The sequence below is a fragment of the Manihot esculenta genome, chromosome 9 (genome assembly GCF_001659605.2).
Source record: "Manihot esculenta cultivar AM560-2 chromosome 9, M.esculenta_v8, whole genome shotgun sequence".
Taxonomy (NCBI): domain Eukaryota; kingdom Viridiplantae; phylum Streptophyta; class Magnoliopsida; order Malpighiales; family Euphorbiaceae; genus Manihot; species Manihot esculenta.
In genome coordinates this window covers 4,006,023-4,017,548 of record NC_035169.2, presented here as the reverse complement: position 1 = coordinate 4,017,548, position 11,526 = coordinate 4,006,023, and the positions used below count along the sequence as shown (strand labels likewise).

The window sequence follows — 11,526 nt, the reverse complement described above, 5'->3', positions numbered from 1 at the left end:
CTTACCATTAAACATCCTTTACCATTAAGTCTAGGACCTTACTCTGTGACTCAAGCAGTTAAGGATCGTCTTTAGAGATAAGTTATAGATGCAGAGTACAATGCATTTCTCAAGAATGGAACTTGGGAGTTAGTTCCTAAATCTAATCATATGCTAAATGGTTCCAAGTAGGTATTTCAGATTAAATGGAAGCCCGGTGATACTATTGGCAATTACAAATTATGGTTAGTAGTAAAGGAATTCTCACAAGAGCCAAGCCGAGATATTTTGAAATGTTTAGTCCTATTACTTAACCGGTAACAATTCATGTGGTTTTCAGTCTTGTGATTTCTCATGGTTGGCAGCTGCAACAATTAGATGGGAGTAATGTCTTCTTGCGTGGTGAAGATGTCTACATGATGCAACCGTCCACTCATATTTGCAAGCTCCAGAAAGCACTTTATGGCCTTAAACAGGCGCCAAGAGCATGGTACATTGAATTGACCACTTTTCTTGTTAATACTAGTTTTCAGAAGTCTTGCACTGATGCTTCTTTGTTTATTTATGATCATCATGGTGTCATTACTTACTTTCTTATTTATATGGATGATATTGTGCTTACTAGTAACAAATTCAAAGTTCTTGGATGCTTGTGTTAGCAAGTTGGCGAGTCAATTTTCAATTAAAGACTTGGGGTCACTACATCACTTTTTGGCTGTTGAAGTTAATTCTACTAAATCTGGTCTTTTCTTATCTCAACATCGTCATATTACTGATTTGTTAAGTAGATACAATATGATGGATGCTAAGGAGGTTACTACATCTATGGCTACTATTGAAAAATATGTGCTAGGTGATGGTTCTCCTAATATAGATGCTAGGTTTTATCATAGTCTTATCGGTTCATTGCAGTATTTGTCAATTACTCGCCCTGATGTTTCTTTTGCTATAGATAAATTGTCTCAATTTATGCATACTCCTACACAGAATCATATGCAAGCCTTGAAGAGGGTTTTTTCCTGCCTTGAAGAGGGTTTTTTCCTGCCTTGAAGAGGGTTTTTTCCTTACTTGAAAGGAACAATTCATCATGGATTATTTCTAAAATACAATTCAGTGCACTCTTTAACAACCTTTTTCGATTTTGATTGGGGGGTGTTTATGATAAAGGTCGGTCAATAACTGCTTATATTTTGTATCTATAATTTCACGGAAATCTACTCGTCAAAATTCTATTTTCAGATCCTCAACTGAAACCGAGTATAAAGTATTAGCAAATATAGCAACTAAAGTAATATGGTTACAAAGTTTGTTATCTAATTTGGGTTTATCACTTAAGTAAGTTCCAACTATATTTTGTGATAATACAGGGGCAACCTACTTTTGTGCTAATCCGGTCTATCATACATGAATAAAATATTTGGCTCATGATTATCATTTGGTTCGTGAAAAAGTTTTTGCAGTTACTTTACGAGTTCTCCATATCAGCTCCAAGGATCAAGTGGCTGATATGCTTACCAAAGCTCTCGGTCATGCTCAATTTCTTCATTTTCGGTCCAAGATTGGAGTTTCTAATGGATCCTCTATCTTGCGGGGATGTATAAAGGATAAGTCCAAGACTTAGTCTTCATTGTTCTTATCTTATTTAAAATTCATATTGTGATAAGTTCCTTGATTTAAGCTTACTTAGTTGTAACTATATTTTGAATAGACTCTTGTATCTTTAGATTTTTCTCTATATATATTATAACCTTTTACTATAAATAGACTATTGATTCAATTCACATTCTCTATAATATATGCTTGTGGTCGTACATAGTACGTCTATATCATGTCTCTTTTGAAAGGACAATTGTTTTTTTAGTATGTTTTTCAGGCGGCTCATTAATAGCGCGTAGTCGGCTCTGATACACTTTGCGCAGGGCTATTATAGTACACGCATTTAAGACCTCGTACCGATGCTAGGAATTGGAGATCAGACACTCATTCAATGAGGACCCTGAAGTCCAAGGTGTTGGTGTCAGATTAAGGCCATGAAAAGTCATGCATAAATGGAGTAGCTCGATCAAGACTAATCAAGTCTTCTAAGTCATGCCTTAGAGACCTAGTATATGTGTTCTTATCTCGGGCTTATATTTTATATATTATCACTCATCATTCCAAGTATAGATCTCTCACAATCAACTGCTCATGGTAACTATATAGTCCCCCTTATTTTGTTTTATACATTATCAATATATTTACTAATTTAACTGCATTATATATCTCAAAAGAGTATGTTCAACTATACAACAATAGCCTATTCCTCAGAGAGTGTGTTCAACCATATAGCAATAGCCTCTTTCATCTATGTACAAGAATTACAATACTACATTTTAGGGTTTAGGCAATGGTAATTTCACAGCAATTGTGAAATTATTACCTTAATACTACTAAAATAATAATTTGACGGCAGTTTAAAATTGTAAAAAAATATATATTTTTTTATTATGTAGTAACATATTTTAATAAAAAAATTATTTTATTTTCAATAAAATCAAGAATAAAGATGAACTTTGAAAACCCACAGGAGCAAGATACGTAAAATCTGTAAGTTGATGCTTTAAGTCTTAAAAATGCCAACCTAGCATAGAAAAGTTGGCAAACTTTTGAAATTGAAAATTCAAGTCAATAAAGAGGTTAATAAAACATCAAGAAATCGAAATCCAAATTCAGGATTAAGGAAAAACAAATGGAAAAGTGATGAAGGCTTCAGTCCAAAGCTACAGCTTTAATTAAAAGAAAAAATACCCCATATTTTAATGAAAAATAAAATAAAATCAATTTAATTTTATTAATTTATTTTTCTCTTTGAGATTCTACTCGATTAATTTTTAATTGATTTTTATTTTGATAAATATATCAAACTGATGCATATATAAAAAAAAATTCAATTTTTTAATTGGACTTGCCTATATTTTAATGAAGTTTAAGTCTTAGCCCATATATTTTGTCTAGGCTATAGCCTATTAAATAAAAAATTTATTAATTTTAAATAATTTAATTGTCTGTATGTCGAAAAGCTTAAAAAAAGAAATTTATTAGCCTACTTTTGTTCGATTATCATTTCAAATAACGTTTAAATTTTAAATTAATTGTAAAGTTTATTTGGTATTATTATACTCTGAATAAATTGAATTTTATCCTCACATTTTCATAAACTTTAAAAAATTCAGTTGGAGATTTCACGCTGGTTTAGTGAGTGGAGCATGGTCTGCCACGCGGTCAATTGCAAATTTTCATTTTTGATCCTCGAATCTTCTCAAACTTTTTTCTTCACCCAATACTTCATTTTTTAAATCTAAATTTAAATCAAATGTCATTCTCAATTTTTAGTAAATCATATTTCCATTTTTTAATACATTATATCATTGTATTATTATTATCATTATTTCTCCAAAAATTGAGTGTTACATTAACTTAGAAGAAAAAATAAAAGAAATTCAGTTTCATTATTAATTTTTACTGAACTTATTGATTTCTTTAATTAATTTAGTCTAAAAGTAAAGAGCTTAACTACTTAATTTTCCTATTTTTTAAGCTAAATTAAGCTCACATTAAAATCTTTGAATAAATTTGGACAAAAAATTAGAATAATCTACATTAAATTTCCTAAGAAGTAGTGAACAAAATTGAGATAATTTTCACTTACGATCACTGAATTTAAGTCATTATTTCATTACAATCACTAAATTTTAATTTGTTTCAAAAAAATTATCAACGTTTAAATACTTATCTGAAATAGTTATTCAGATGAGTTTTCGGTGGATTTTCTGATAAAATACACACGTAACATGTCCTACGTGGCTAAAAAAAAAAGAAAAAAAATTTTGCCACGTCAAAGATGTGTGAGTGGCTTATCTTCCTTTTATCTTTAGTAAACTTATAACATGTGTGAGGGCTTTCATGAAACAGTTCGGCTCAAACTGGTCCAAATAACTTTTGGATTCACTTTTTACTTGGCCTAAAATGGTTAACTCAAGTTATTTAGTAATTTCGTGCTAGCTATTATATACAATTCGAAATTGCCGTAATCCACCGTTGTGGAACGCTTTCCCACAAGCTAGCAGGTGAATGTTACACTCTCCCCTGCTAAATTTGTAACGTTCTCGTCGCAACTGGACGAATACAATTACTAAACGAGGACCGGACCTTTGGGTATTATGGTTCGCTAGTACCTCGGATAGCTCCACCTCGTCTCACACGGGTAGCCCTTTCCTCGTTGGTCCACTAGCTCCGCACAATTTGTCTGATCCAGAGTGACTCTGATACTAATTGAAACAGTCCGACCCAAATAATTTTTGGACCCACTTTCCACTTGGTCCAAAATGGTTAACCCAAATTATTTAGTAGTTTCGTGCTAGTTATTATATACAATTCAGAATTGCCGTAATCCATCGATGTGGAATGCTTTCCCACAAGCTAATAGGTGAATGTTACATTTCACCTCTACCTGATCAGAGAAGTAAGAATGTCTGCGCGATGGTGGGTCGCCAACACTACTCCCCTATTCATGATCAGTGGTCTCATCTGCAATTCTAACTCTTTCATTCTCTCCTACATTTGAGTTCTTGAAATTCACCGACGAACATGAACTCTATGCAGTTGAGTCACAATCTGCCATTGGTTCCTCATTCGCATCAGAGTCAATTACATCAAATTGTTTTAGTGGTTCTTTAGCAACTGATGATGGGATTTCATTGTAGCTAGAACCAAACTTGTCGAACTAGCTCCTGCAATAGAATTATTAAGGGATTCAGTTTGCAATGCATAAGAAAAAATTAAAGAGGAATTACCTATTGAGTTAGAACAAGAAGTTGTGCTGAGACAGATGTGCCAACTTGATTTGCACTGTGTATCTCCTGTTGAAACTTCTCATGTTGAATTAGGGCGAGCAATTATTGATGTTGATCAGGTGTGAAGACTAGTACTGAATGCTCAGTATAAGATAGAATAGAACTAGCGAGCATTCGTTAATATTGTGTGAAGATCAGTACCGAATGCTCAGTATGAGATGGAACAGAACCAGTACTAGGTTTAGTCTCAACCTTCTCTGCACAAAGGTTAGTAATACCAACAACAAATTATTCTTAATCTTAAAACCAGGAGGAAAACCATATTTACGCTAACAAGTTTTCTCAATATATCTCATTCTACGATAAAAAGTGCAGATCTTAATTTTGAACTGAAAAGCAAATTTTTTATGATCACGATTAAAAGGAGGAATAACCATGCCTCGTGTCAAGGTCATAGAGTTTTCAGGGATTAAAACTGTAATTTTTCAACATTAGAATTTCTATGAAGCAATATTGGAATAAATTAGTATAAATTAGTAGGAAGTTAAGGGTTGAGACAATTCATTGTAATACCTTTTTGTGTATTTATTTTTGGGGGTGTGTCATATGAAAGATGTTGATATCTCCTCCTGTCATAAGCCTATTTGTTTCTAAGGCTCTTTAAGGGGAAATGACTAGTTGGCCGCTAGTGAAGGCTGGACCCAATTGGCTACCGTAGGCCTATGAAATTCCTGAGTTGTGCCTCCACTCCTTGTTGACCGCCCCCTGTCTACAAGGAGGTGAGAATAGGGGTGTGCATCGGTCGGTTCGGTTCGGTACTGAATCAAACCGGCCAAAACCGATTTAACCAAATTATTTCAAATTGTAAACCGAACCGAACCAAATAAGATGGAAAACCGAATCGAACCGAACTGAACTGGTTCGGTTCGGTTCGAAATCGATTTTTGAGTTAGAAAAATTAGAAACTCAAAATTTCAGGTGAGCCTAGTTTCCAACAATTTTATTAATGCAACATAGTACCAAAATAATTAGAAAAATAGTACTCAAAAGCAGAAAAAAGGTGAAGACCAGTAAAAATCTAGATAGGGTAAAACGCAAGTCAAAAAACTTAAGCCTCCGAAGTATTTTTGAAAGAAACTAACAGACAAACCTTGTCGAGGGAAAGTAGCATTCAACTTTTTCGATTCAAAGATATCTTCTTGAAAAAAGATATTGCACCAAATAAAATAACTGAATCATGAATGATAATATATAAATTAATTGACAGTTTAGTAAACTGAGAGGGTGAAGATTCACTTCATACAGGGAATGAAAGATATAGAACAACAGTCCACTCAGCCCAAGACAATGGTGTTACCTGCAACAATATATTTCATCTTTCAACAAGTGCCTCATGACAGTGGATAAAGTATTTCTCAAGAGAAATAGTAAACAAGATGAAAGAAAAAGGAAAAAGGAAAACAACTTACAGAGAACAGAACAGAGAGTGGATGCACATACAGAATTAGTATGTAAAACAGCATAGTCAGGATGATGGAAGTAACAAGCCATAAATTACTCCAGGGAGGGATAACACTAAGAAAAGGGACAAAAATCCACTGAAAGTGAAACACAAATTTAATGGCATCTGAAAAGGCATTAAATATGCAGGAATTCTCAATCAAAGATGGCACTCACAAAAGTGATTGATTTTCACTGAGATTGTTCAAAGCATTAAACATCTCAACAACGACAAGCACAGTCATGGCGACTGTTGACGAAAAGAGTCTGGCGAGCGATGGCCGTGAGAGAGAGAGGCGAGCGATGGCCGTGAGAGAGAGACGCGAAGGATGGAGAGAAGAGACTCTGGCTTTGGCGAGTGGGTGGCAGGGTGGGTGGCCGGTGGGTGGCTGTGGGGCTGGCGATTGGGTGGGTGGGAGGCCGTGGCTGCGGGACTGAAGCGGCAAAGGATGGAGAGAAGAGACTCTGGTGGCGAGTGGGTGGGTGGCCGGTGGCCGGTGGGTGGCTGTGGGACTGGCGGCTGGGGTGTGTGGCTGTGGCTACGGGACTGAAGATGCGAAGGATGGAGATTTCAGATTAGGGATTTGGTCTGAGAGATAGGGGTGAAGGTATACGCCGCGTGAAGAAGGACGTGGGATGGAAAGTGAATTGATATAACCCTAATAAAACGCTGCGTTTAAGATTAAAATCGGTCGGTTCGGTTCGACCGAACTATTTTGACTCTAAAACCGAACCGAACCGATCAATCCGAAATTTTTAAAAATTAAAACCGAATCGAACCGATTTTATTTTAAAACCGAACTAAATTATTAAATTAAATCGGTTCGGTCGGTTATTTCGGTTTGAACCGAACAGTGCTCACCCCTAGGTGAGAATTATTGTAACAATAGTATTGCTGATAATATATAAATACTATTTTGCCCCTAAAATAAAATAAGTAGCATGTTCATGAATTCTCATGTCTAATTGTTTCTTCGATGACTCTTGTGAGGCTTATGAGTATGTGTTGCTTGTTAGCTTCACTGTTTGCTTTTATAATCTCGGGTAACATGATTGCTTGTTATTACTGATTCTTAGGTGATTATTCAGGCTGACTTGATTTGAAAAGATTTCAAACTAAGTGTCACACAATTTCAAGCAAGTGCTAAAATCTGAAACTGTGACACCTCACCTATAAGAGGATTTCTGTAGCAGACTTTAAAAAGATTTAACAGTAAGGGCTCTAGTTCAGCAATTAGCCTTAGATTCAACTGTCTCTCTTGTTGTACCATAAGAGAGAAAGTCTTATTGATGGATGGTAAGAAATCCATCATCATAATCTGAGATCTGGCATGACTAAAGAAATCATTAAGACCTTTCAAGAAACGAATGACATAGTCATTCTATTTATGCGTTTTCAGAGTCTTAAGAGCATCGCAATTGCAAGAATTTAAACAGACACATTGTGGCATAGATTTGAAATTATCTAACTCATTCCATAGACTTTTAAAATGAGTAAAATAATCGATAACAGATAGATCACCTTATTTGAAATTGTAAATTTCTTCTTGTAAGTCAGAGATTCGGAACATGTCACCTTGTAAGAAGCGATCTTGTAGATCTTTCCATGCATCGGCAGCACTATCGATCTAAATTATACTTTGATCAATTGACTGAGAAAGAGATCTTGTTATCCATGAAAGAACCATAGTGTTGCGTCTATCCCACACAGCAAATATAGAATCGCCTTTTACTAGTTTCTTAGACTTTCATCGATGAATCTAATCTTATTTTTGGATTGTAATGTTATTTTTATTGCTTTCAAAGGGTGATAGATCAGAACAGAAAGGACTGGAGACACCAAAACTAATATCAAATTTTCATTCGGATGAAGAAAATATGGATTTGAAGGATTAGTGAAATAATTACTATTCAAATTTGTATTCGAATTTGTGTTCTTAGTAGGAGATGATTCAACAGCTATGGATAAAAGCAGAAGATAAGGAAAGAAAAAGAAAAGAACTCTTGAAAAGAAACTTCAAGTGAAAGAAAAACTTTTGCGATGGAAATAAAAGAACTCATAATAAAAAAAAACTCTCGAGATGGATTAGAGAAACTTCGCAAGAAAAAATTTTGAAACTAAAGAAATATACTCAGAATTGATGAGAGAAACTTTGTGATGAAAAATTTTCAGAACGAAAGAAAAAAAACACGGAGGACAAATGAGAAAAATCTCGGGAACAGGTTTTCTTTCTCAAAAGAGAGAACTCGAGATAGAGAACGATTTTCTTTCTCGAATGAGAGAAGACCTGGAACAAAGGAAATAAGACTCGGAACAGGAGAAAGAAAATTTTTGAAGCAATTGCACTGATACAATATCAATATTATGGAAGGACCTTCAAGATACAGCCAAACAGCGAAGAAGAAGCAATCTCAACCTGAGAAGATGCCATTTTTCCCCCTTGCTACGATTGTTTAAACCACAATGAATGAGCAAACACATCCAATTGGGTGCAAGGCACTGCAAATGGGATCAAACCCATTATGAAGGAGGGGAGGATTCAGGATTGTGAACTAACAATCAACCTCAGAAAAGCTCCACCAACGGAATTCCAGCTTTGCAGAATTCAATCAAGTTACAAAAACAAAACCCAATGAAAACAGAGGGGACAGAGACAAAACCTATTCTCGTTTTAGAACTGCTAAACTAATAACCTTTAAGAATACAGATAAAATCCCATATCTCATCTCCTAAATTTAGAACACTAAGCGCAACAAAGTGACAGAGAAAAAGAGGATAAAATATTCCTGAAGTGTTGTATTTGCCCAAAAAAGGAATGGCGAAAGAAACAGAAAAATGGAAAGAAAAGGAGAGAAAATCCCTAGTAATCATGAAGAAGAGAGAAAGAAAATTAATATTTAAATTTGAAATTATTTTAAATCCGTAAATTCATTCCACAAAAATTCAGTCGAATACTTGAAAAAAACCTAACTTATTGTCATCCCTAATCCTGCTATAGAAACCATTGAAGCCCAACAACATTGGGGTCCAATTCTTCACGATCGAGGCCGGGTCTTTCTTTATTTTCGGCTTATTAATTATCTTTGGTATTCTATCAATTTTACTTGTTATTTGTTTATGCTTCTTGTTTCCTTTTCAGTATTATTATATGCATGAAACAGAGGGCCAACAAATCCAACCTTTTCCAAATTTATTGGGAGTGTATGGTTGTTATCTTTCCATACACCACATCACTTTTCTTCCCTACCATGGGTCATCATCGAGCTGTCGGACGAGGTGGTCTCCTAGAATATATGTCCATCCATTAAATAAAATTTTATTAATTTTAAATTAATTAAAATACAAATTTTATTATAATTTTAATTAATATATAGTTTATTCATTGAAAGAGTATATATATCTAAATAGGTATTTAAAATTACTCTCGAAAAATTGTGAAACTCACATGTATAAAGATGTCATATTTTTATTTATTTAAAATTATAATTTTTATTTTCTTTTTTTAATTTATATTTTTATTTCAAATGTTATAATATTATTAGATTGTATATACAACGTTTATATTCTAAAATTACTCCACCTATTTCAATATATTTTATTTTTATTTATCATCTTCGCCTCTGAATTCAATCAAGAAAATAAATATTTATATAACATTGATAAGAAATATATTCTGCATATATTTTAATTAAATATTTAGTTAAATAAAATTTAAATATTATTTATTTTGAATAATTTTTTGGATTTCATACAACGGTGAAAGGTGGTAAAGATAGTTAAATTCAAAAAAATAGAAACTGATTATGTACTTTGCTTAAGTCTCTGAACAAGTAATGCGGAACACATAACAGTAAGGCTCCAAATAGCCGCATAAATACAACTAATGTGGAAAATTTGAGATTTCTCATTAAAAAACTTTTAGCTTCAAATCATAAGATTGTTATCCAACAAGTTTAGAAAACCTTCTCTCTCATTAGGAAATGAATAAACATTCTATTTTAGTTGGAAAATTTAGATTTTATCTCTTTCAGAAGCGAATTTTGAGTAAGACTTTTCTATGATTTTACTGTTTAAGTACACTTTTATTTATATCAACTCATTCTCTATTTTTAACCGAATTTTCTCCGGATTTTTATGCTTTCTAGCAGCTATAAGTGGTTGAATTTTTTAATTCTAATTGAAAATAGATTGAATTTTCATTTTTTTAAAGAATTATGAGATTTAAATTTAATCGTTAACTTTGTTTCCTTCAATATTTATATATTTGCAGCTTTTATTATTATTATTATTTTGTTAATTGATTAATAAAGTTCTTTGTTATTAGTAAGGTAAATATATTATTAGTTTAGATATTTGAGTCTGTAATTACTTGAATTATTCAAGTATGAGTAACGATTAATATAATCTGCTAAGTAATTGCATAATTTATCTTAAATTTAGCATTTAGTTTGATATTTTGGTTAAAATTAAATCTCTATAATTTTTCAGGCATTCAATAAATTAAATCTAATATACATTTAAATCTAATATACATTTTTTAGTTGTATATTGACTAAAATTAATTAGTGATTATTTCTTAATTAATTTACGATAAATTAATTGTGAGAGCGTTTTTATTGAAATAAATTTTATTGAAATGAATAAAAATATTATTTTTATTAGAATGAATTTATTGAAATGAGTAAAAATATTATCTTTACTTTAATAATCAATTCTCACCATTGAAATGAATCATATTTTAAACTAGAATTTATTTGTATTAGTTTTTCTCAAGTTTATTTTTTAAATTTTTATTAGATTATGATAAGGTTTAGAGTCATGATAAGGTTAGAATTGTGATAAGATTTAGAGTTACGATAAGCTTTAAAGTTGGTTGAGATAATATTTGTTATTCATACAATTTGTATCCAACTCAACCACTGGTATATACTATATAAATGTATTCTATACAGAAATACAAAGAACACATAGAATTCTCAATACCATAAATCTTCTATATGGTATCAGAGTTATAAAGGCTTTACAGTAAATTCTTCTCTTTTCCTTTCCATTTTTCTCATCTTGTTCTTCCTTCTGTTCGTACCAGTAATGGCCTACACTGAGCAATCTCTTGTTTCAACTACTATCGACTCCACATCATCTATTCCCAATATTTAGATTCCAAACGTCACTCAATTTCTCACCATTAAACTCACTTCGGCTAATTATTTGCTA

At 32.6% G+C, this 11,526-nt stretch overlaps 1 protein-coding gene across 1 annotated transcript; it reads right to left on the bottom strand.

Annotated features, from left to right (window-relative positions):
* Positions 1-6,085: 6,085 nt before the first annotated feature.
* On the bottom strand, positions 6,086-6,648 carry LOC122724517 (calcium-transporting ATPase 3, endoplasmic reticulum-type-like). The gene is made up of 3 exons (XM_043959688.1): positions 6,489-6,648; positions 6,281-6,386; positions 6,086-6,168 (listed from the first exon to the last, which is right to left on the bottom strand). The coding sequence occupies exons 1-3, from the start codon at positions 6,554-6,556 to the stop codon at positions 6,109-6,111; spliced, it is 234 nt and encodes a 77-aa protein (XP_043815623.1). The 5' UTR covers positions 6,557-6,648; the 3' UTR covers positions 6,086-6,108.
* Positions 6,649-11,526: the final 4,878 nt, after the last annotated feature.